Source organism: Protomyctophum parallelum (genome assembly GCF_964188405.1).
Source record: "Protomyctophum parallelum genome assembly, chromosome: 2".
NCBI classification, from domain to species: domain Eukaryota; kingdom Metazoa; phylum Chordata; class Actinopteri; order Myctophiformes; family Myctophidae; genus Protomyctophum; species Protomyctophum parallelum.
The window spans coordinates 43,701,344-43,728,735 of NC_139699.1; the positions used below are offsets into that span (position 1 = coordinate 43,701,344).

The following is a 27,392-nucleotide window of genomic DNA, read 5'->3' on the forward strand; positions in this document are numbered from 1 at the left end:
AAACACACAACATCATTTGGGCTGAATAGGGATTTTATTATGCTGCGGAGAGCAGAGTTGCACTAGTGCCAGAACGTCACATTGTATTTACAAAAAAATAATGTAACAATGGTCCGGTGTTGAGGGACACACAAGAAATCCACCAATTTCCTTGCAATAGCCTAACATAAGAAATAACACTGTAAGACGTCCAGTGGTTGGCAGGCTCTGGGGTTGTTGGTTGGAAGCCATGGGGCAAGGCACCTCTTCCTGGTGGTGGTCTTCAGCACGGGGCCGTTCACTTCCTGCGACGGGTATGAGCGCCCTTCTTGCTGCTGCAAAGTGTCAATAGCACATGATAGAGATTGTCAGTGGTTTTGTTAAAAAGACAGACAGACAGACCAAGACAGACAGACAGACAAGACAGACAGACAGACAGACAGACAGACAGACAGACAGACAGACAGACAGACAGACAGACAGACAGACAGATAGGGGACATGGATACAGTGATGGTGCGGGCTGTGGGGACTTACTGCTTCAGTAGCTCGTCAATTCTGTTTCTGAGCGAGATGACCTGAGAACATACGAGACAGACAGACATTTGACCAGTGGTGGAAAGTACTGTAACTAAGTACGTTTACTTAAGTACTGTAGGCTACAATTTTTTGTATTTCCAATACTTCCACTACATCTCAGATGCAAATATTGCACATTTACTCCACTACATGTATTTGGAAACTTTAGTTACTAGTTACTTTGTAGATTATATATAAAAACATACATTAAACCCTTCAGCCATATAATACATTTTAGCCATTTGAAAATTGCCAATCTACAAGCTCACAATGCGTCGCATTGCGACGCATTTGTGAACGTGTAGATCTGCTATTTTCAAAAGATTTTTATACATTTGAAAACTTGAAATGGGACATTCTACATAATGAGTACTTTTACTTTTGGTACTTTACGTACATTCTGATATACCAATATACTTTTGTACTTTTACTCAAGTACATTTTAAATTCCGGACTTTTACTTCTATATTGCAGTATTGGTGCTTTTACTTAAGTAAAACAAGTGAGTACTTTTTCCACCACTGCTGGCATGCAGCATTTAGTTAGCTACTGACCTCATATCATTATATCATTTAGTTAGCTACTGACCTCATATCATTATATAATTTAGTTAGCTACTGACCTCATATCATTATATAATTTAGTTAGCTACTGACCTCATATGATTATATAATTTAGTTAGCTACTGACCTCATATCATTATATAATTTAGTTAGCTACTGACCTCATATCATTATATAATTTAGTTAGCTACTGACCTCATATCATTATATCATTTAGTTAGCTACTGACCTCATATCATTATATCATTTAGTTAGCTACTGACCGCATATCATTATATCATTTAGTTAGCTACTGACCTCATATCATTATATCATTTAGTTAGCTACTGACCTCATATCATTATATCATTTAGTTAGCTACTGACCTCATATCATTATATCATTTAGTTAGCTACTGACCTCATATCATTATATAATTTAGTTAGCTAGTGACCTCATATATCATTATCATATCATTTAGTTAGCTACTGTACCTCATATCATTATCATATCATTTAGTTAGCTACTGACCTGTGACCTCATATATCATTATCATATAATTTAGTTAGCTACTGACCTTATATCATTATCATATCATTTAGTTAGCTACTGACCTCATATTTCTGCCTGTTAAGTTTCTCAACGGTGTCAAATTTGTCTGCCTCTAAGTTGTGCATCCAGTTCCACAGTTCCTGGGCCTTCTCCCTGAGAATCAATGGCACATCAATCTTAATGTCAACAAATATAATATATAACAATGCCACACCAGAAATTGTATTTTTTTTGTCTTCATTAATTGTCAAATCCCTCCTGTGGGTCACCTAAGCTTGTCATCACTGAGACTGTCAACGTTGTCGATTGTTTTGCATCTCTCCAACAAGACCTTCCTCTTCTTCTCTCTCTCTGTCTGCTTCTTTCCTCTCTTTGCCTCCACCTTGAACAGAATAAAAATCACCAGGCTTGCTTGTTTGGTTTATCTCCAGGTAAAAAGGTTCATTTAGCCCAGGCCGTAGCGTAACGGTCTGGGCACCGGACTGGTGATCCAGTCGCGGTGTGCCGCGGGTTCGACTCCCGGACCCGACACGGCCTTTACTGCATGTCATCCCCCCATCTCTCCCGTTTCCTGTCAGCCTACTTTCTGTCCCTTAAAAAATCAATAAAAGGCGTAAGCCGCAAAAAAAATATATCTTTAAAAGGTTCATTTAAACCGGATGTGATGAAAAAGAAATGCAGTTGAATTAAACAATGGCTGTTCCTCTGTTCGGTTTGGTGAAAATCGCTTGAATAGGAACAAATTCAACTTGGGCAATTTGCACCACTCTGGTCATAGACGTGGAATATATCAACATTGAGAGAAGCACAGGAAGAGCGTTTTTTCCATCGTACCTTCTGCAGGCCACTGTAGCCACATCCCATGTTGGTTAGAGCGGACTTCTTCTTGGCATCATCCACAGCCTTCTTCCCCATGTCTGCTTCCTCCTTTCTCTGCCTCTCAGCCTGTCAAAGGACCAATCAAAATGTAAACAAATCATCCAAATGGCAATTCAGATTTACAATGACTCTACACATCTTAATCCACCATCATTTGATCTCTCATATTGCCATCAGCCATTACCGTTAGCAAAAAAGGGTTGCAAGACTTTGTTTGTTTAAATAGCTCTACAACCAAATCCATACAACCCATGATCACTATGTTGCTGTGTTATGGGAATGCATTTTTATATAGTATTTTAAGGCATTTGTATTTATTCTATGAAATGTTTTTATTCTTGTATACTGACTGGCAGTGTGCCATTTTATGTTACATTTTATGGGCAATAACGTTTTCTTTATCTTTATCAAGCAGATATTTTCTGTATTATTCAATCCAGGTATCCAAACCACACAGGCGTAAAAAAAAACATGTAAGAGATTGACCCATAGATGTCAATCTTTACAAACCTCAGTATATTTTTGCTGCCAATCTTTACAGATATAGGATGGGATACTGTAACGACACAGCGGTTGTTTGTGCGTATTGTTTTATCCTGTATATAGTGCAGGCTATTAGGGTGTATACTGTAACTGTATACTGTCAGATAGTTGTTAATTTGGTCAACACACTATTTGCAACATAATCCCATGTGCAACGCACTGACTTTTGTTTCGTTTTCTCGCACCTTAACTTGAAGTCCATAGCATATCATGTACAGTATATCTGCTGCTATGCTCATGCACCTTTATGTCTTACCTCTCAGGTATTGCACTGACCAGCTCAGTGACCTTGTGGTTAGAGTGTCCGCCCTGAGACTGGGAGGTCGGGGTTCGATCCCCGGCCGGGTCATACCAAAGACTCTAAAAATGGGACCCAGTGCCTCCCTGCTTGGCACTCATCAAGGGTTGGAAGTCCCTGCGACATACTAGCGTCATGTCCAGGGGGTGTACTTGTACATCAAGCTGCCTCACGCAGCACGCTACAGAAACAGGAGATAGGCTCCTGTCCTATGGGCCTCATGGCTCGGCAAGGCTTACTACTACTACTTACCTCTCAGGTACTTACCGCACCTGGTACTATGTGTATATAGATAAGTGGTTTGTTTCTTACTGATTGTCTGTCTGCCCGCCCTAATGAAGCATTGCGGGTATTTATGATTCATGAGATTTTATTCATTACGCTCATACTGTACATTTATGTGCATTGAAATGTTGTATTAGAGTTGTGACCTCAATTTACTCCAAACAAAAACATTGAACGTTGTAACATGTACAATGAATGGAATCACCGAAAAACATGTATGTTTATGAGTGCTGGAAAGAAACTTGCATATTTGAACTCTAATTCCCAATTACATACCTCACGTTTGGCCTCACGTTCTTTGGCTTGTTCAGCACGAACCCTCTGAATTTCAGCACGCTCAGCCCTGCGCTTCTCCTAAACAAAGTACAGTAAGGTATTCTTTAATATTGCTTGGGGCTAAATATGAAGTACTGTACTGCATGCAAAAATGTCACCAAAAACCTAATTTTCTTTTTGCTTTAAAATGTGGTTAATTTGGTTGATTTAGATGTAATTTAGATACGAACATATGCCCTTCAGGAGAAATATAATATGGTTTACAAAACCACACCTGTGTGAACTGAGCAGTGCAACTATGTGATTGTTATAGCCGGTACTGTACTGAACTAGTGCAAACCCCAGGTCACACAGTGCTAGGCGCCCAAACAGTGCCACCCCAGGTCACAGAGTGCTACTGCAGCTGTCCATGCTGAAACGGACATACAGTACATACATACATACATACATACATACATACATACATACATACATACATACATACATACATACATACATACATACATACATACATACATACATACATACATACATACATACATACATACCACGGGGCAACCCGTGCCCTATATACAAAGACACAGGAAACCGCTTTGTATAACATGCAAGGAGTAAGGACTAATGTTTTAAACTTTTGTATGCTAATTGTCTCTCCTGCACGGCTGGTGGCATTTCCCTTGATTTAGGAAGGGGCCAAGTGCTAGGCAGGGGAGGGGTGTCTTCTTATGCTTTGAGTAATTGTCATTGAGTTTTCATTCTGATTTAGACTTGTTTAATTGTAACACATTATTGAGAATGTTTAGGTTACTGTTTATTCAAGGTGTTGTTGATGGAAGTATTTATATTAGTGAAGTATTTGAGCGACCACATCAAACACGAGGTGGACGCTGGAAAATACTGCGGCATGGTCATGCTGGACCTCCAAAAGGCTTTTGACACCGTGAACCACTCCATACTGGTTAACAAGCTTAAAGATATTGGTTTTGATAGCACATCAGTGAGCTGGATGCAATCCTACCTGGAGGGGAGAGAACAGATGGTGGAGGTGAACGGAACACTGTCCCCTCCCCTCCCAGTGAGCTGTGGCGTCCCACAAGGAAGCATACTAGGGCCTTTACTGTTCCTAATATATGTTAACGACATGACTTCAGCTTGTGACTGCAACTTGTTCCTGTTCGCAGATGACTCAGCACTGCTGGTCTCGGACAGGAACAAACTGCAGGTTGAAAAGACCCTCAGCTCTGAACTCGGTAGAATCTGCACCTGGCTCGCTGATAACAAACTATCCTTACACCTGGGAAAAACTGAATCCATCCTCTTCGGATCAAATAGTAATCTCAGCAAGGCAGATGGCTTCTTGGTTAGAGTGGGTGACAATATTATCACACGAAAAGATCAAATTACCTACCTAGGTTCCATCCTGGAGGCCAATCTTTCCGGTGATAAAATGGCCACCAACGTAATCAAAAAAGTCAATCAAAGAACAAGATTCCTTTACAGGATCTCCTCACTGGTCAGCAAAAACACCTTGAAGACCTTAACAGGAGCCCTCGTACAAGGTTTCTTTGACTATGCATCCACCTCTTGGTACCACAGCACCTCAAAGGCCCTTAAAACAAGGCTCCAGACCTCCCAAAACAAACTGGTCAGGCTCCTACTTGGCCTCACCCCCCGAACCCACCTCACCCCTGCCCACTTTGACAGGCTGGGATGGCTTAGGGTCGACGACAGAGTACAGCATCTTGCAATGGGTCTGGTCCACAAGATTCGATACACCACCAAGATACCCATGTACCTGTCTAAATACTTCCTTAATGTAAACGAAGTCCACACCCACAACACCAGAGGGAGTGCAACAAACCATGTACAACCCAGATTCGGCACAAACAAGGGACTAAATTCTTTTCGCTCCTATGCCACCAAAATGTGGAACGCCCTACCAACAGTCATTAAGACATGTGAATCCCTTGACTCCTTCAAAACCGCTCTCAAAGGGCACCTACGGATGGCTGCAATTCGAAACTGGCCTCTGTAAAATCTGAATCCCCCCCCCCCGCCCCATTTCCCCTCACTGTATATGTATCTTTTCCCTTTTTGCTTCCTATATGATGAATTCCTGTTCTGTTCTTTAGCTACATAGAAGTGTCTATTTGTATGTCTCTTGATGTATGTTTTGATGAATTGAACAATGTGGACCCTGTTGTAAACAAGTGTAATGCTTAATTGGGTCGTCCACTCACAGTTAACAGTCTTTGTATTGAGTTTGTGCTTAAAATGTACTGTAAATTCTACAAACTGTTAATAAATATTTCAATCAATCAATCAAAAAAAAGAAATGTGCTAATTGAGTCTGTGCCCAGTGGTAGGATCCACTTCTATTTAAAGGAGGCTGCAGGGACAGGCTAGTTAGTAATAGTTAGATGTGGGCAATGACACCGGTAATATCCCTGAGGGAGAGCTACAGGGCCTTGTGTGATCAAGGTACAGCCTGAAGAGAGCTCTTATCCAGTTGGGTTTTGTTCAGTAGTGTTTGCTCAAGTGTTAATTTAATTTCTCAGTATTATTATTTTCCTGGTTTCACACTGTTGAATCTGTACTGGACTTTGGTGGAGGAGTTTCTGACTGTTCTTGGAGCCTTGGCCGTTCGGGGCAACTTCACACATACATACATACACACACACACACACACACACACACACACACACACACACACACACACACACACACACACACACACACACACACACACACACACACACACACACACACACACACACACACACACACACACACACACACACACACACACACACACACACACACACACACACACACACACACACACACACACACACACACACACACACACAGCTGCGTATACTGGAGCGGCTATAGGCATCGCTCAAAAACTGTTGGAGCAGAATCTCATCTCACAATTCTGTCTTTGAGACTAATAAGTTCCTCCTCTTCCTTCTTCCTGCACTCAAAATGACAGTCTATCAGCCCCTGCAGTTCATTCAGGTCCTTGTTCTGACGTTTCTTCTGGATGTCCTGCGGGAAGCCAAAAGAAGAACGTACTTTATAGTCAGCCAGAGACAGCTCAAGTCAACGTCAGTGTTGTTTAGTGTAGTCGACAAAAACAACTCTGATTTCAACACGCTGATGCCTGATGGTGGTACATGGGTTAGCCAGGCATTTAGGAGTGCCAAATATGAACTGGGGGAAATAGCAGATCTACAAGATTAGCTTAATTAATACATTTTTGGCAAATTATATTATGCTAGAGAGGTGTCAGTGGTGCACTGGCCTACTTGGAATGATGCAAGTTGGAAATGAATGCCCCACTCAGATATGTCCCTTTTATGTCCGATGTCAGAATGATGTCATATTTCTGTATGTGTCTCTCTGTGTCCCTTTATTCCTATATATATGGAGTTCTGTGTCAGCCATGTCCAAATATGGAGTGTTGTGATGTCAGAACAGGCCAGCTCCATATGGACCCTGGGCAGGGGCCTGGTCCTGGAACCTGTTCAGAGGCCTTTTTGTGGCGGTTTTGGACAACCGTATAGGTCCGACTGACTGTCGAATTTGAAGTCGGTGGGGCGAATGGTTTTCGAGTTACGTGGATTACAGACGTACACACAGAGCTTTGGTGCATTTATAGTTAGATTTGGTGTAGAGTGGGTTATAGGTTTAGGGGTTAATTAACACAATGTTCAAATAAAGAGACTAACAACTGCATTCTACCACCAAAGTCACTTGAAAGTTTCAGTTAGTCAATACTGAATATGAGTGCTGATTGTGCTGATTTGCATTGTGAAGCACTGAGAACGAATTGTTGGCAGTGTCACTGCACACCGCTAACCTGACTTTGCCAGATGGGGGCGGTATTGGGTAACCAAATAAACTGTGAAACAATTGTGTGTAGCAAGCTTCTTGTATCTGGCAGCGTCAGGTTAGCACACCGCTGGATAGTAATCCCAAGTAGTGCAGACAATAACAGAAAAACGAAGGCACTCCATCTTAAAATGCCCCTGCATTTGTACAATCCCTGATTTGCAAATGGATAAATTAACACTTTTACTGTGTATGTGTATGAGTAGTGAGTAGCGATCTGATTGACTTTGAGTTGCTAGGCTTCTATGGTGTGAGATTAGAGTCTAGACGTCTAGTGTATACCCAAACTGTGGCTCAGAGGCTGTAGCAGCCCACCCTCCAATCTTGTAGAGTAAATCAATCAATATGTAATCCATTATGTCCAGCAAGGTGAAGCAAACACAATTGAAACCGTTCCAAATATTCAGAAACATATACAGTATGAAACAATATGACACTACCACTTTTTTCTGACATAATATTCTTGGGATTAATATGTTCTGTGCAAAACTGCAGTTCCCGGTTTCCAGAAGATGGAAGCTATATGGGACACTGAGCCGTAACAATTAATAAACCTGATATTAGTTGATACATTAATTTGTAACAGAAATGTTTCTCAGCTAATGTTGGGAGTGGGGGGATTTATGGAATGAAATAAAATGTCAGTGCTCGTCTTTGGCAATTAACTCTCAAGGTGGCAAATGTGAGAACAGCCTGAATGGTGCAGGGTCAGGGTCCTATAGCTTTACCTAGAAGTACCGGAATGGGCTCCAGTCAGGGTCCTATAGCTTTACCTAGAAGTACCTGAATGGGCTCCAGTCAGGGTCCTATAGCTGTACCTAGAGGTACCTGAATGGGCTCCAGTCAGGGTCCTATAGCTGTACCTAGTGGTACCTGAATGGGCTCCAGTCAGGGTCCTATGCTGTACCTAGAGGTACCTGAATGGGCTCCAGTCAGGGTCCTATGCTGTACCTATGGTACCTGAATGGGCTCCAGTCAGGGTCCTATAGCTGTACCTATAGAAGTACCTGAATGGGCTCCAGTCAGGGTCCTATGCTGTACCTAGAAGTACCTGAATGGGCTCCAGTCAGGGTCCTATGCTGTACCTAGAGGTACCTGAATGGGCTCCAGTCAGGGTCCTATGCTGTACCTAGAGGTACCTGAATGGGCTCCAGTCAGGGTCCTATAGCTGTACCTAGAGGTACCTGAATGGGCTCCAGTCAGGGTCCTATGCTGTACCTAGAGGTACCTGAATGGGCTCCAGTCAGGGTCCTATGCTGTACCTAGAGGTACCTGAATGGGCTCCAGTCAGGGTCCTATGCTGTACCTAGAGGTACCTGAATGGGCCCCAGTCAGGGTCCTATGCTGTACCAGGTATGAACGTGTGCCCTGGTAAAGGTAAAGAAGAGTGCTTAAGAAGATGCTCGGTTAACTTACGTCAAAGTCGACTTTCTCACCATCAGGGATCTTAGGTGCACTTGGTCTATAGAACAGTAAGAAAACAAAAATGGTTTAATTCTTATTATTATTTATTATTAATAATATGAATATGAATATGAATATGAATAATGCAAGATATAGTTTAATGATGTTGTTTGATATTGATTGTAAGGTGCTGTTTGTGTACAATTGCATTGTGCAGAGTGTGACAACCCTCGCCTGGGTTTCTTTAAGCAGGTATAATCAGGTCGATTAACCAGTTCCAATAATATTACATATCATATTACAGTTTTTAGAGCTGGGGGCGTGTGGTATGTCATATTGCAATTTTGGGCATGTTAAGAAGCGCTTTCGACACCCCGTGGATTGCGCAAAAACGGCCTTGAATTAGTCATGGGTGTGTTTAAGGCGTGTTTGAGACGTACCCAATCAACATGTCCGTACTATTCTCTTTACCAGTCAGCTGACATACGGAATGCGCACTTTGGGGATTGTGGTATTACATTTCTTCAGGCTGGCACCATAGAAGACATGACATGACTTTGTCACATTTGGGTTAATTATTCCTATTGCACTGCATGCTGTCACCTTTATGCCTCAAAATAATTTGTTTCTATTGAAAAACACCAGTAGAGCGAGGCCAATTTATGTATTACCACATGGTAAAACGCACCTTCAAAATCTAGGCCTACTGTACTATACGAGTTCATTGTCTGCAGCTGTGTACAGGCATTTAAGGCTATGGTCACACACGCGATGGCAGGGGAGTGGTCAACACATGGTGAGGTGACGTCAAACGAGTCAAAGTTAACTCCAAGTGAAGTGATGTTGCTATGTAGACAGAAGTTCCTGTTCTCTCATGCATTTGTGACCGTACACTAAATAGGCCAAGGCTGTGTATCTCTCTCTCTCTCTCTCTCTCTCTCTGCCCACTTTGTTTTAGTTTTGTTTGTTTTAGGCTACACCATATAATATTGACACGTATCCATTGGCTAATCAGAGAACACTTCCGCCTGTTTCAGTATCTTATATTTTTTTAGGAGTTATTTTCTGATTATCTACATTACTCATAGCATAAAAGTCATAGCCTACAATGGGCTTGTGGTTATGTTGATTATAGTCTATACTATAGTGTCAGTGTGGTGTGCTCTACTTCTATTGGCCAAATGGGAAAAGGGACCTTCATAAATGGAGAGGGAAAAAAGTTTGTAAATGTGTGTTTGTGCGATTACCATAACCTGTTGTTATTGTACTAGCGTAGCCTACTAGTGGTCTCTTATATAATTGAGAAGCTTGTCCATTTACACGTATGTCCCATTTGTAATCATCCTGCATTTGTAGGATGAGCAGCACAGACAGCTGGTTATGTGATGCCGATCCCCAGTGTATTCCCCTGATGGTGCTGACTCCATTGGCTCCTGATTGGTTAGCTTAACTTGCTTAAGTCCCTCTGGAGAGAGTCATATGGGGTCGTCTGTGAGCCGTCTGGTAACTTGTGGTTGCCATTTTGGCAAATGTTTTTGTAGCGTTACCATTTGCCAAAATAGTAAATGGTTTGTATTCACTATTCACCCACGCTTTGAGTTGCTTAGTGGATTGGATAATTGCACTTTCCCACAGTAATATGCATATGCTTCCTAGCAGTAATGGGAAGGTCCACGTCTAGCTCCCCACCACCGACAGCCTATCTACACTCCTTAAAGGACCACTTCACCACTTTTCAACCTATCTTCATATAATAGGTCCTCACTAATAATCATGAAAAAATTGTGCAATTTCTTTCTACTCGGTCTGTGTCTCATAGGAGGGCTGTGGGCAGTTCAGAAACCGTCTTCCAGTGACATCATCGATGGGGAATACAAGCTAATAGAAACTGCAGGCTTTCTAGTCCTGAAAAGTTGCAATGCGAAAATGGAAGCCATCGTTCTCACGATAATGAAAATCAAAATATTTTATCTTGTTTAAAAAATAAATCTGCCTAATGATGATGTCACTGGAAGTTTCTAAACTGCCCACAGCCGTCCGATGAGACACAGACTGAGTAGAAAAAAATCGTGCCATCTTTTCATGATTATTAGTGAGGACCATAGACTGTGGTGAGGACCTATTATATGAAGATAGGTTGAAAAGTGGTCTTTTAAGCGGCCCGCAGAGCTGAGAGGGGCCACAGCCCTCTGGACCTCCGCTCCACCCTGTGGGACCACAGGGAGGACTTGACCTACTACAGCCCTGAGGACTTCTATGAAGCAGCCAGGCCCTATAGGCCCCCACAGTCCAGACCGCCCATCTCTCTCCCCTCCCCCCTCACCAGCTCTCCGCTGACTATATGACTGTCTTGGGGACGTGATGGACAGAGAGCAGCCCCTGGACGACCTGCCCTTGCATCAGGAGCCACCTCCTGACCACTACAGGGTCTTGGCAGCCTGGGCAGCATTCCAACCCACCTCTGTTCTCTTCGGTGGAACTGTCTCTGCCCTGTCAGGGCAGGGCTCTCATGAGACCTTTAGACAGAGTGATCAGCTCTTTGTCGCTTGGGGCCCCCAGTGGAAGCAGGAACCCATTTCACCCGCATCTCATGCAGCGTATGAGATGGTTAACCATCAAGCCTTTCATGGAGCACCTAAGGCAGCAGAGCTGTCGGCTCCTTAGTTAGGGGTTAATTACTGGCTACCATGCTGATGGCCTCGTTAGCCCTCATGCTGGTCTCCCTTGCGGAGGGGCACACATGCTACACCCGCACGGGTGTGCGTCTCCGGAGGAGGGGGATCGGGTTCTATCAGCCGATTTAAAACGAAAGGTAATACAAAAACTGTTACTGTGGACGACACCGCATCCACACAGAATGAGCACACCTGGAGATGAAATGTAAATGCTATTGCATTATATTATAGTCACTTGAATGCGTTCATTATGATATATCTTATTTCATTAGAACATTTCTAAATTGCATCTTCATTTTAATATTGTCCACTAATTAGCAGGGCATTCTTTTTGAAAATTGAAAATCAAATGATCTTTTATTCATCATTTTAATTGTGTCATAGAATGAGCACATCTGTAGATTAAAACGGGGCGGCTGTGGCTCAGGAGGTAGAGCAGGTCGTCCAATGATCCCTGGGTCGGCGGCTCGAATCCCGGCTCCTCCTGTCTACATGTCGAAGTGTCCTTGGGCAAGACACTGAACCCTACATTGCCTCCAAAAAGTCGGTCGGTGTGAGCTCGCCACCATTGGTGTGTGAATGTGGGAAGACTGTTTGCCGCTTCACCTCCCAATGAATGAACCATTGTAAAGCACTTTGAGCACTTGGAAAAGCGCTATAAAAATGCAATTCATTATTATTATTATTATTATTAAATGTAAATTGCATTTTAGATTAAGTTTTGTCTCAAGAAATGCGTTAATGACCTGAAAATGAATCAATTTACTTTTTGTATTTGCCATTTCATTAGAATTTTAGCAGCTTTATGCTTCCATATATATATCAACCATTATACAACTTCCACACTCTTCATTTCACTTGCACTACGATAGTGCAGATTGTTCATACAGTGTGTGTCCATGGCCAGAGATGCTTCTGTTCCATGATGTCATGCATGCATTGTAGGGACAACTACTATTAAGAACTAAACACATTATCACATTTGGAACAACATACTCACTTGAACTTTGGCTTCTCCTCTGTTCATTTGGTCCCAACATATAAGAACAGGGAGAAAAAGAGTTGGTTTCGTTAGAGAAACACATTTGTAAAGAGTAACCGGGTTTCAAAAGGCTAAATTGGGTGTTTTGTTTGCTTGGTTAATCGGGCAAACTGTAACTGTGGTTACATACTGTAGACTGTATTTTCAGTTGTGTTATATTTTGTAACACTTCACAATGTGGCCATATTTCAGTCTCTTACCAATGAAAAAGAATTGTAAATACACAATAGTAAAGAGTAAGCATTCCATGACAATCTCAGCAAATACAATAATCCAAAAAGAATTACAACTTTAATGCACTTTGCACTTTTGTAACCAATAGTGGTCTGGTCACCTCAAGTTGTACATTTTTATAATATGCACAACTTTAATTCCCCTACTACGTGCATGGAAGTGGAGAATACTCAGAATAGAGACTTAAGTGATTCTACCATAAAGCCAAGTAATTTAAATAGAGGGGAGCTTTCAACGTTTATAACAAGGGGTTGTATTAGTCCGGCAGCCAACAGGTGTCTTTTGTTTAATGTACAAAAGTTGGTAAAGTCTTTTTTATTGGCTTATACATACATACATTCATGAAACCACTTGCTGAACGGCTGTCGGCATTCAGCAAATGTTCTTATAGGGTTTACATGTGACTATACCATTAACATCCTATATAAGGCACACAAAACACTCCTTGTGCTAAAAGCGGCCATAGCCGTCATGACAAATGTGATGAGGTCAGCACATTTTGGGCACATTTGGGCAAGTGGCTATGGCTGTTTTTAGCCCAAGGAGTGTTTTTTGTGCAAAACTAATGCTTGGAATGGATTCAGAATCATGAAAACCCCCTAGTTTGACATGCTACTTAAAGCATAAGGAAGGTTTGACATTTTTGCCTTCTATAGGATGTTAACGGTAGGATCACATATAAACCCCTATAAAACAAATTGCTCAATACCAACAGCCGGTCAGCAAGTGGATTCATGAATGTATATAGACAATGCTTTTGGCCAATACATTTATTTTCCCAGTCCACACCCCGACTGCCGGACTATATTACATGAAATCAACCATGCCTTCTTTCTCTGTTACATTACAGTATATTTGAATATCTTAGGGAGATTTTCATGAAGTTCTTAAAGAAGAATATTGTTGTGTACTTGCAAACCTTTTCCATGAATTGACTATCATGGGCTGTCTTCAGAAAATAGTTAATTTTGGTTTGAATTAGTGTGTAAATATGCTAATACTTGTTTAGAGCTTGTTGCTCTAAATATACTTCAACACACACTTACAAAAAAACCACTACAACAGGATTGTCAGTTTGACTGTCCTACAATAGTTAATTGTATTGCTAATGAAAACTTCAAAATAGTTGTTATTTTTTCGAATTAGGAATTTTGGATTTGACTTGACGCTCACACTCAAATCAACAACAGGCAAGGCAAGAGCGAATCAGCAGGAAATACAAACTACCATCTTGTTCTCCCTCTTCTGGCAGGGCATATGATCATGTCATGTCATGCAAAAGGAGAAAGAAGCAGAGCATAGATGAGCTGTGGGTCATTATACTGTAGCTTGGTGCCCTCGGCTCAGACATTAAATTTTGATATTGTATCTTGAGGATTTGGAATACTAGAGTTTTCCCAATGGCATTATAATTTAATTCTGTACTTCTGTTATGTCTATTTTGTTATTGCCATGTGTTTTGTATATATATACATACATAGATACATACATAGTATGTATTGTGTATATAAACTATTAAACACCCATGAACCTTTAGAACCTTTGATCAGTACTTTTGGATGACTAACTGGACTGCAGTGTCCAGTTACAGATTGTACAAAACCTCCATGTCTGACTAATATGGAAAGACCAACTTCAACCAGAGGCGTCATTTTAGAAAAAAATAGTTTGGCAAGAAAGTGACCACTTAAGCCCTATATTTAAAACATAAATAGCCAGTCTATCGCATCGCATTGTGACGTGTGTAGGGAAGGCTAGATCAGCTATTTTAGCTTCCCTGTAATTACATTCTGAAAATAGGGCCATCAATTTGAAGGTGGCTTAATGAAAGTATGATGCCAGACAAGACACATGTCTGTAACATGTTAAACACGATAGGGGGGCAATTACCATCGTCTGGGACCCCAAACGACGCCCCTGATTATAAAGCAATTTGTCCAGTCAGAAGATCAGATAGAAGAATGCAAGTGAACGTACCTTCCTCTTCATAGGCCTCTGCATGCAGCAAAGCGTCCAAAGCAAGAGCAGAATAAAACACCATTAGCCAACACTCCAGAGGCTTGCGGTGGCAGAATGCAGCTTTGTGTCTCTACAATGCAGAGCTTAAAAAGCGCATTTACCAAAATTGAGGTGTTCTTATATTCTTACATGTGTATTGTGTATACAAACACAATTTGGAAATTAATAAACAATGCACATGAGCATTAGAGCAAATAGATATAAGATTCTGAATTTCATTGACTTACAACACCCCAATGTAAACGCTTCAGAGCAAATGGAGATAGCAGTGTCAAACAGCTTAAAACCACCACATTCGTCATTCAAGCACATAGATAAGAATGGACAGTACATGGACCAATGGGAGATGAAGAAATGGCCTTTTACATGAGAGCAGCGCCCACGCCCTCCATTCTGTTAGGGATGGTCATATTTGCAAATTTCATATACTGTACGTCAATAGGTGGCCATCAATGGAGAGCAGCGTTAAGTCATGTAAAGAGCAGTTTGTTTTCTTTTAACTCCCCTTATACACAGAATACACGTTCAAAACACACGTGGGAAATCTGTCATGAAATAAATGTGATGGAAACAAGGCAAATCCTTTTTTTCTTTTTGGATTACCTAATTGGACTAGCTAACGACAATGAGAATTGCAAGGATTTGTTTGCTATTGCTGATGGATCCTATAGGATGAAAGTCTTTGTTGCCAGACAGATACTGATTTGTGAGTCTTAAAGCAGATGTGACTTATGTTCATTGGAATGATGAATTTAAGTGGCATCTGCAGTCATAGAATGATGACATTGGGTAGGGTGGTGGCTGGGTTTCTGTAGGGAACAGATACAGTCATAGAATGATGACATTGGGTAGGGTGGTGGCTGGGTTTCTGTAGGGAACAGAATGATGACATTGGGTAGGGTGGTGGCTGGGTTTCTGTAGGGAACAGAATGATGACATTGGGTAGGGTGGTGGCTGGGTTTCTGTAGGGAACAGAATGATGACATTGGGTAGGGTGGTGGCTGGGTTTCTGTAGGGAACAGATACAGTCATAGAATGATGACATTGGGTAGGGTGGTGGCTGGGTTTCTGTAGGGAACAGAATGATGACATTGGGTAGGGTGGTGGCTGGGTTTCTGTAGGGAACAGAATGATGACATTGGGTAGGGTGGTGGCTGGGTTTCTGTAGGGAACAGAATGATGACATTGGGTAGGGTGGTGGCTGGGTTTCTGTAGGGAACAGAATGATGACATTGGGTAGGGTGGTGGCTGGGTTTCTGTAGGGAACAGATCATTAAACAGATAATGGATAGGTGCTAGCTTGATGCTGCTGGCACGCCATATTTTCCAATAGATGTGCATTGCACAGGTTTAAGGAAGGGACTGAGACAAGGCCAATGCAGTGCTCAGTGTCTAGGATGTTGTCAGTGGAAAACTTTACATGCACACACACGAATACCTTGTACTGAACCCAATTAAGACTGACCATTCTGGTGTGTCACTTTAGCGTGATTATCTTAATCAGAATAAGGACAATATAGGCATTCAAAATGGAAAGAATGCAGTATACTTAACTAGAACATTCTAATAAAGAATGATACTGTTACTGTAGATTACTTGTGTTGAAAACTATTGATGCAAAAGTACAAATTACAAAAGTATAGTTACTTTGAATATGGCTTTGAGTAACAGTTACTTAGTTACAGTACCTTCACTTTGAAAGGGCCAATTATATGTGGCATACTGATTTCACAAAATCAAGACGTTTATATAATCTCTAGGAGAAACGGTGCACCCTCAAACTATGGGAACGCTTAACTTGAGCACCTCAACCTAATTAATCCAAATAATCACAGTATTGTGCACATGTAAACCACTTGCCCTCCACCACGATGCACATCTATTGCAGTCTTCATACTGGGCTTGTATGAAGGGGAGGCACGGTGTGGAAAGACTTGGATTGTTAATCTGAACTGAGGCTCAGTGCGCCATGGGGACCCCGTAAGATAATTGTTTTGTGATATTTACAGTATATGTTTTTGTCTGTCTGTTTACAGTGGAATGGAAATTCAAAATAAATAAAATGCCTGTGCTGGACTCCAGTGAAAATACATAACAGTGACTTTTTAAACCGTCGGCATTAAGGACGCCTTTTATTAAAGACCCCTGGGGAACAGAAAAAATAGGGGAGATATCTTCCAGACCTTCTGTTCGCTGCTGTACAGTATAGGAGTATATAGAATTGGTGGGGGGTTATGAAGAAGAGAGCCGCCCCCGATATGCCACATACCTTCTACCTCACGAACCACCTCAGGCTCTACTGGCTCAGGCTCTGGCTCTGGCTCAGGCTCTGGCTCGGCCTCGGCCTCCGGGGCCACCTCTACCTCTACTATCTCCTCCTCCTGGGCTAGGTGGGGCGGGGCAGCACGGGGCATGCAGTAAAGCCACCAGGTTCAGGGAGAGGTTCAAAAGAAGGGTGATAAATGAAGACCACAGGGATGAGACAGGGACATAGAAAATTACACAACACTTTACCTCGGTCAGCCCCAGTGCCGGGCTGCGCGGGTGCCCCTGCAGTCAAATCCGGAATGCTATAATTTAACTCTAACCTGACGCTGCCAGATCCAAGAAGCTTGCTGCACACATTTGTTCCATGGTTACTCAATACCGCCCCCAATTAATTTAACTCTGCATAAGGTTGGAATAAAATCTCCAGATGTTGCTGTGTGTGTGTGTCCTGTATAACAACGTGCCTTGATTAAAAATAAATATATGGATTCCTATTATGCGAGTAGAATTATTGCCCAAACGTGCCATTATACTTGCTTTCGCACCAGCGTCGTACAGAATCTGTGATATTTGGTGTGCGACACAAGTATAAATCCCTTCTACAGCTTGGTCTTGTCACTGGGGCTGAGGTATAAGCCTATAAAAATGTATGTTTTGGCGAAAACGAGTCACGAAATGTAAAAAAAACGACATTTTCAACTGAAAATGTGCGTCAATTAAAATGTGTTGGTTCAGTTTAAAAAAAACAGTTTTCGCTGAAGCATAAATTAGGCTTTACACAGAGAAAAATAGTGAAGCTTGATTGATTGACTTGGTGGATGAGCATGAGATAGCACTGCTGGGACAGGAATAGAATGGAGAGATGGGGTTGGGAACAGTTGATGGGAAAGAGATCAAGTTAACGCCATTGTGCATTAAAAACAGAACGTGACATTAATAGGTTGATTAAATCATTTCCTATGGTGGGAGAACACGCCACACGCCACACAGAATGTGGAAAAAGCCCAGACAAAAGTCTCCTTCTTTTTTTGGCCACATTTTTTTAGCATTGTCATTCAAAACAAAAAAAGTCACTCAGTCAGAGATGTCACCCTTAATGTGGAAGTGTTTGACAGGTAGCAGTGTGAGCTTAGATCTTCAGAAACCGAAATCTGAAGGTAATATTAACACTATGTTTAGCCTAGTTGTAACTCAGTCTGTCTGTCTGTCTGTCTGTCTGTCTGTCTGTCTGTCTGTCTGTCTGTCTGTCTGTCCATCCGTCTGTTTATCTGTCCATCTGCCCAGGAGAATCAGTTGATGTTAAATCAGTAATTATAATTTTAGGAGTTGTATGTCAACAAATAATAAAATCGATAGCAAATCATGAATACGGTAAACATCAGTGTCTGGTGAGTCATAAAGACAACTGGCTAAGCAGACACTGGGCATCGTCAAACACACGTCAGATTAAGAGTGTGGCGAGGGAACAGCTTGTCTAATTAGTACTATATGGATGGAGAACATTTTTAAGTTGATTCAGTCAGGTTTACCTTCCTCGTCTTCACGTTTGGCAAAAAGAAGATATGGTGAAAAGGGGAAAAAAACAAGCAGAATAATTATTACATCATTATTTATACAGTTCTTTATTGGATTGTTGCTAAATATGCATAAGAACTGTTATGTTTAGATGTTCTAAAGTCAATGGTTCTCATCTCCTAAAGTCAACTGTTTCATGTATAATTTGTACATTTGTTATGCTATGTTGATTAATTGAATGCATATGATCACAATAGAAACGAGCCATTTCAGGGTGTTTTTGTGATATCCTTTTAATGCGCTGTTTATATTTCTGACTAATAAAGCATCCAATCGATCAATAAATGTCATTACAGGTGTAGCCTTGGCCTTTTATGCCACTTTAATAAACCTGAATTATGCGACATCATTGATTACGGGTTAAATATTCAGACTACAGACAACCAATAGACACTACGGTTCAATAGGACCAGAGTTGTGAACCACTGAATAATTGTGTAGGCCTATTAATAATAATATGAAGTTATATACTAAGGGTGCTTTATAGTTAGTTGCGCGACAGTCAGTGTCACTTTCCGAAAATAGCCGATACACAAACAATGCATTGCAGGGCTTATACAGCTATTTTCGGTGTGTGCGCGGTATGGCACGGAGCCACTCAGGCTCCAAAAGGGGACAGAAATGTACTCTAACGAGGACAAAAGGGAGGACGAAAAGAGGAATAGAGAATAATGGTGGAGGACATTAGGATGGGACCAGAGGGAGGAGAAGGAAGGAGAGAGGAGAGAAGAAGAGAAGAGACGACATGGGAACAGAGGACAGAAATGAGGATGAGGGGGCCAGTCGGAGAGAAGAAATTAGTAGCCTACATGAAGTAATACATTAAGAAGACAGAAAAGACTAAAGATTACAACAGAATCAATTAACTTTATGAAAAACATCACATCTGTAATAAACATTAAACACAAAACATTTCTTTCATCATTATCATCATTGTTATTTTTAACACTTACCCTCAACTTGATCCCTGAAAAATGGGAAAAGGATATTCTTTAGACATTTTGCAGAATGTCCTATAGCCTACTGTCCTGCATTGTTTGAGGCAATTCACAGGCCTGATAAAACGTCAGATTAGGCAAACTTGCAGAACCATTTAGTTAAAGTTAACTAAACTTAAAGGACATTTCACTACATTTCAAAGTATAAAAACTGCTTTAAAAACACTTACAATTCCTCAGTGTCAGACATGGTGACAACAATAGACTTTTATCACCTAAGGGAGAAGAAGACATATGGATGAGTTGCTGCATTTATAAGACCCTTCCTGCAACCAAAAAGGTTCAGGATCAACATCCCCTTTATTGCAACAGTGACTGTGTTCATCATTAGCGAGGTGGCCTGGCTGACAAAATGACTGGTGGCAACTAGCCCAAACATTTAGATTCTCGTAGAGGTTTTTTTTCGATTCTGACGAATCTCTCTACGAGAGTCTAAAATATAACCCCGCCCCTAACGTTGAAAAGGAACGTTTGTGCCTCAAAATCACTCTTACCTTGTACAAATGCAAAATCTAAGCTGCTTTAAATGTTGCCCCACTTGTTTGTGATCTGTGTGCACCCATATTAAACACCGCACATGCTTATTTTTCAATAAAAAAGGTATTTTAATCCACTCTGTCTCGGAATCTGGCAGCCATCTTTGTTTTCTCTCCATTGTAGATGCGCAAGAGAACCCTGGCCGCTAGGGGCGTGGGCAATGTTCTGTTGCGCATTTACAATGGAGGATTCCGAAACAGAGTGGATTAAAATACCCTTAAGTTTCTATCTAAATGTTTGGGCTAGGTGGCAACCTGGTGGATCAAGGTACAATCCTAAAAAATAAATTCCTCAGTGTTCATTTATCCATTTTTTAATTAACCTCTGATTTCCAATCAGACTCATGACTTGCACATGTGGCATGTCTTTCCTATTATACGCTGTAGATTGTAACAAAACACCCGATGAAACATGCACTCAGTATAGATCACAGACCTACACGGATGCAGCTTGTCCATAATGTGTCCATAACGTGTTGCAGTGCCATGTAGGCCCACATCCCCCATGCGCACGTACACGCACGCACGCACGTGCACATGCACACACACACGCACACACGCGCGCACACACACACACACACACACACACACACACACACACACACACACACACACACACACACACACACACACACACACACACACACACACACACACACACACACACACACACACACACACACACACACACACACACACACACACACACCATCTAATTCAGGGCTTTGACTGGGGACCCCTGGAAATGCTTTGGGCAGCATGTCTCACAACCCCCCCCCCCCCCCCCCCCCCCCATTAGTACTTGACAGCGACAATAACCTTAATAACAGAAAATACAGACATACAGTCTACAAAATTATAACCAGACATAATCGTTAAGGAACAATTATGCATGTTCATAGGCCTATGTAAACTCTATAGAAAAAAGACGAAAAATATCCTTTTTCTTTTTACATACAATAATCCCCCCCCCCCCCCCCCCACCCACCACCACCACCACCACACATAGTACACAAACAAATAATTTGGTGACCCACGGGTTGAAAAGCCCTGATGTAATTCACCATCATTAAATGATGGTGCTCAGTGAGTGCAGTGATTTGCTGTGTATGCAAAGTGGACAAACTGGACATGAATGAAAGATCCAAGTTTCTGAAAAACATCAGTGTAGTCCAGTTTTAGGCCAACAATGCGTGAAACATAAAAATACCAATTTTATGCTGTTTTTTCTTGTCGCTTCTTGCCAGGAATTTAACATGGTTTCAATGTATCACATCTAGAACCCCAACCATCAACATTGCCAAAGTGCTCTTGAGCATGCCATTGAACTGCTCCAAGAGTGTGGTACTACAGGTGACTGTCCTCTGTGAGGGATTATATTATAATATCTGTTTGTATGCATATAACTGCATGTGCAAGTGTGAAAACATTTTAGCCTACATTGAAAGAAGTTACCTTTCTTCAATCATTCTCCAGAATTTGGACATGTTGGTGATGTTAGGAATAGGCAAGTTATCATTAAGTCTCTGGCGTCTGGCAAGTTGTTTTAAAATGCAAATGTTGGTCATGGGTGGATGTATGGCCGACTTGCTGACAAATCCAAGGCCTATAACGTGAAAGCCTTTCATGTACATATTTACATTTCATGTATTTATCCAGTACATGTGGAACCGTGGAATTTGAGTTTGCTAGCACTGTATCTACTGTAGCACTACTATATACAGGTAACCAGGGAAAAGGCGCAGAAAGTGTTCAGCTATAGTGTTCAGAGACACAATGCTCAGAGGTTACTCATCTGGCCTACAAAGGGTACATAGCATTTGTGATCCTTTTTGTTATATATATAAAGTGTCTTTGGATGACTTTTTCACACTTCACTATCCAGCACAGCTGCAGAGGTCGCGAGGATTAGAATGGGATCATATTTCAGACCATCAGCTAGGAGCCTTGTCCAAATAGCTTCACTAATCCCACTGGTCCATCCATTCCGGGCACCACTCATCATATCATGGACAGTACGGTTTACTATCTGTAGGTCATTCCCCCAGTGAAAACACATTCAACAATCAGCACCATATCAGATGTTAAATACGGATGGGGTATACAGTATACCAAGTATGTATGAGTGACAGTGAATGAGTAACAGAGGGATCGAATGAGGATATGTGGGATGTGTGAAAAACCGATGAAAGGGTAGAGAGAGAATGTGGAAGCATGTCTCAGTAGGTCATAGGAAAGAATGATGGGAGCAAACCGTTCAAGGCTCAACCATTCGGACATTCATTATGAGAATATCACCAGCCTATCCCTAGCTAAGCCATCATAATTTATCATTGGAAATGTTTGGTGCACTTCAGACTTCAGCAAACATTAGGCGTGTGGTAAGGTTTGTGGTCCTGTTTGCAGCTCAAATGGGCAGAGCATGGCATTAACACGGCCAGTGTTAGCTGTTTAAATCCTGAAGGGGGGCTGCCCGTTCTAAAAACGAACACAGTGACTCAAGGTAACAGAAGGCACCGTGGATAAACGCGTCCCTCCAATGACATACAAATGGCAAATGTTACACATCCTTTGGCAATGAAGAAGACCGCCAAGCATCAAAGAACCCACAAAACTGCCCTGCTAAAGAATAATCTCCATCCTGCAACATGCAATTCAACCTGTTACTTGTTACTAACAATCTTTTCATTGTTAAAAATAAAAAGATAATGTTAAAAGATTAACATTAACTCTAGATAGTAATTGTTTATTTTCCATAATATGTTATAATATATCTGTAGTATCGACAACCTGTTCAGAACACATGAAACATAGAGGCAGCTATGCACAAACATGAAATGAGACAAGCTATGCACAAACAATCCCCCACATACCTATCTATACTACGCAAGCTTATCTCACACACAGGCAGCTGGCACTTTATATACGAAGACTACATGTAAACATACATGCACAAACAAACAAACACACACACACACACACACACACACACACACACACACACACACACACACACACACACACACACACACACACACACACACACACACACACACACAGTGCTATGATGACTGTACAACCTTAGATATTTCTTTACCAGTACAATGCTTTATGTTGTTGTTTTTGTAATTTTTATTATTTGTTACCGTAGAGGAACTGAAAACAAATACGTTTATTAGTGTACTTTTATGAGATGTAACTAATTAAATATTATATCTTGAAGCATTATACAATTACATTTATTAATTAAATGTTATTCTAATAATTATTTCGGAAATTATGCAAACCAAGCCCACAAAGCTCATCTCCCAAATACTACTATCTGCACTCCTGAGCATGAACATACATTTATGTTTAACATGTTTGGTAATTGTACACATACAACCAACCTGCTGGCAGAAACATCCACCCAGTCTCTGCTATAGTGAGGGAACTGATTTTAATGAGCATTCATTGATTCATGTCACATGTTCTTCTCATACTGTAGGTTTCAAGTGGGAGAGACAACTTTGTCACAACTCTTCCCCTCTATTCTATACAACAAGCAGAGTTTTGGCTTAAAATAACAATAACAAAAAAACATATCACAAACTACACCTGAAACAGGGTATTTGAGGAATCACCCTATTGCTGTAGAGTCCGTTCTAAATGCTAACGTCATGCTTTGGCTAAAAGTGTCCGCAACAAGTTGCTCAACAAGAACAATGCATTTTCAAAGCATATAAATTAGGATTCAGGATATAGTGGCTTCTAACCTTTCCATCTTACCTCAGAGAAGGAGAAAGATGCAAGCTCCCCTGTGGAGGAAGACTGGAGACTGGAGGAAGTACCTGCGAGCTCCGCGCAGAGAATAAGGCCTTGTGATATAGTGATACTTGATATTCTGAGGTCTGTCATTGGCTGCATGAGGGTGTGAGGTATAGTCCACCAGAGGGGGGGGGGGGGGGGGGGTGGGGGGGGCTTGTGGACATCTTAGTTCCCTGTCTCTGGATAAGGAGATAGATGGGATGTTGTAGATGAGAAAAGTGGGGCTCAGGTTTAAAAGATACAGCAGCTGAGACATCTCTGTTGCTATATTTGCCACAATAAGGCTGCCAGGGAATTATCCTATACAGAAAGTAATCTAGGCAATGGAGGGTCGGAGGAGGGTCTTAGCTGACAACGGCTTGTTACACATCCGCTTGGCATGCAGACAATGTGCCTGCATTTGTCTCACAGCCAAGGCTGTGATCACACAGACAGTACTCCATCCATCATGCATGCGGTCTGTCAGCATGTTCAGTCAATTAGTTAGTTCAGTTGGCATGTCAGCCAGACTACTAGTTATATCCAGTACTATATTTGGTCAAAGTTATAGTGAGCCACCAATGATAAGCCAGCCTATCATTCAGTTGGTCAGACAGTTATTCCATGCAGTCAATAAATCATTCAGTCTGTAAATTATTGCTATGAGTTAGATTTCATGACTTGGTGATAAATAACTTGTTACATTTGAATAGCCTCTTCTTCGCTACCAGGGATTGATTTATTGAAATATGTGTGTGTGTGTGTGTGTGTGTGTGTGTGTGTGTGTGTGTGTGTGTGTGTGTGTGTGTGTGTGTGTGTGTGTGTGTGTGCATGCAGGTGTCGGGGGGGGGGGGGGGGGATTACATTTAAACATTCCCAGCTTGGTGTGTTCTGAAAATATATAGGCTACGCTATGGTATAAAAATAAAAATATAGTTTGAGTTCCTTACCAGAATCAAATATTTTGTTTGTTAAGACTCTGAAAGAGTGCTGGCACTCGGAATAGTTCGTATATGGGTATAGGTGAGGTGTAATGGACAAAATGGTGAGCAGGCAAGGCCACCGGCCAGGCTGACCAAGACGAGGCAGAGGCAGAGGATTCGGTTTAAGGTTTTAATTGGTGTGTGCTGTACAAAGGGGACAAACAATATACAAGGTGTGGCATCAGTAAACGTATCCAAATCATAAATAGCAGTTACATCCAATAACGTCAATACTAAATAATATTCATGTCATGGGCAGCCTATATATACAATATCAAACACCTACACAATACACACATATATCTATATATATGAATATAATAGGTCGAATACACAGTATGTATGCATACATATATATACACACATACCTACGCATATACATACATATGCATATATATATATACATATACATAAACACACGCATGTGTGAACACACATGTGTGATTCCGTTATGCAGGCCAAACACTATGTCTAGCAGACTTGGCAACCTGACTGTAGAAAGTAACAGTACAGTAAAGAACCTGGGGGTTATTATTGATTCTGAATTAAATTTTAATTCACACATTAATCATGTTACCAAGATTGCCTTTTTTCACCTTAGAAATATTGCACGAATCAGAGCCTATCTGTCCTTGGACGATGCAAAAACGCTAATCCATGCCTTTGTTTTTTCTCGGCTTGACTATTGCAATGCACTTTTTTCAGGACTCCCTAAGAAAACGACTGACAGATTACAACTTGTCCAAAATGCAGCAGCTAGAGTCTTAACTAGAACTAAGATGAGAGAACATATTACTCCAGTTTTGGCATCTCTGCACTGGCTTCCGGTTGTTTATAGGATTGACTTTAAAATTCTGTTACTTGTCTATAAAGCTCTCAATGGTCTCGCACCTCCGTACCTCCGTGACTGCCTACCTAGATATGTCCCTAGCCGCCCCCTCAGGTCCTCCAATGCTGGCCTACTTGAAGTGCCTAAAAAAAAGTGCACAAAAAAGTACGGTGAGGCAGCTTTTTGCTTCTATGGCCCAACAGCCTGGAATAAACTTCCATTCGAGCTCAGACACGCACCCTCTGTAGACATTTTTAAATCTCAACTCAAGACTCACCTCTTCACCCTTGCTTTTAGTTGAGTTTTATTTTTATTTTATGTCTTTTTATTTATTTTATGTTCTTATATTCGTTTTTTTTTTTCTCTGCTATTGTTTTATCATTTTAACTACTTGTGTTTTTATTGTATTTTATTTTTGTGTCCTGCCCTGTGAAGCACTTTGAGCTGCATTTATGTATGAAAAGTGCTATACAAATAAAGTTTATTATTATTATTATTATTATTATTATTATTAGTCAACAGTCCGATTCAATGACCCATTAAGAAAATAAACAACTCAAGTACTGCTAGTCATATAGTATAAACAATAACAGGTGCAATGAAGTGAGTCCATGATGGGTGATTAATAGTTATGGCAATGAATAAACAGTTGGGTTTCCAGAGGCTTTTGAACTCACGTTTGGTTAGTGGACGCACACAGTTGGAGAGTGAAGAGAGATGGTGCTGGAGGTTTGGTATACCAGCCAGTATGGTGAAGCATGCATGAATGAGTGAGTGCATTGAGTCCCATTTGTAGCCTCCCACACCTGTGTGCAGTGAGCAAGCTGCCAGCCACTCAGCCTTTATTGCAGGAGTGGCTGGGAGGCTCCATGGGCCTTTTCACAGCCACCCCGGAATTTAGGTAAATTCCTTGTTATAAAAGGCCCAATGTTCCTCCTCAGACACCTCCGGAAGAGGGACTATCCTGGCAACAGGGCGGCGATAAGTCCGGTTCTTCACCTTGACCTCAACAGTTCGGACGCGACCATCACGACCAGGAATGGTCTTCGTGACCCGGCCGGTTGGCCAGGAGGCACGAGGCAATTGGGGATCCACGATCATGACAGTCTCGCTGCAGGTCTGGTCACCCAAGGCGACTGTCAGGGCCGTCTTAACGGATTTGATCTCCCATTCCAATGTACCTCCGACATGCGGCGCACGCGGGGGGTTGAATT

The 27,392-nt window shown here is 41.5% G+C and overlaps 1 protein-coding gene across 4 annotated transcripts; it reads right to left on the reverse strand.

Moving 5' to 3' along the window:
• Positions 1-15: 15 nt before the first annotated feature.
• Positions 16-18,972, reverse strand: LOC310854848 (troponin T, fast skeletal muscle isoforms-like). Of its 4 annotated transcripts, none has more exons than XM_083759567.1 (12): positions 17,473-18,972; positions 15,162-15,179; positions 14,412-14,426; positions 12,909-12,927; positions 9,246-9,291; positions 6,867-6,983; positions 3,933-4,010; positions 2,486-2,596; positions 1,921-2,033; positions 1,714-1,804; positions 516-556; positions 16-314 (listed from the first exon to the last, which is right to left on the reverse strand). In XM_083759567.1, exons 1-12 carry the CDS (start codon positions 17,615-17,617, stop codon positions 278-280), a joined length of 831 nt encoding a protein of 276 aa, XP_083615693.1. In that variant the 5' UTR covers positions 17,618-18,972; the 3' UTR covers positions 16-277. The 4 variants fall into 4 exon arrangements, with proteins under 4 accessions (XP_083615693.1, XP_083615692.1, XP_083615694.1 ...); XM_083759566.1 differs by having other exon boundaries at positions 14,412-14,429; positions 17,473-18,971; XM_083759568.1 differs by lacking the exon at positions 14,412-14,426 and having other exon boundaries at positions 17,473-18,971.
• Positions 18,973-27,392: the final 8,420 nt, after the last annotated feature.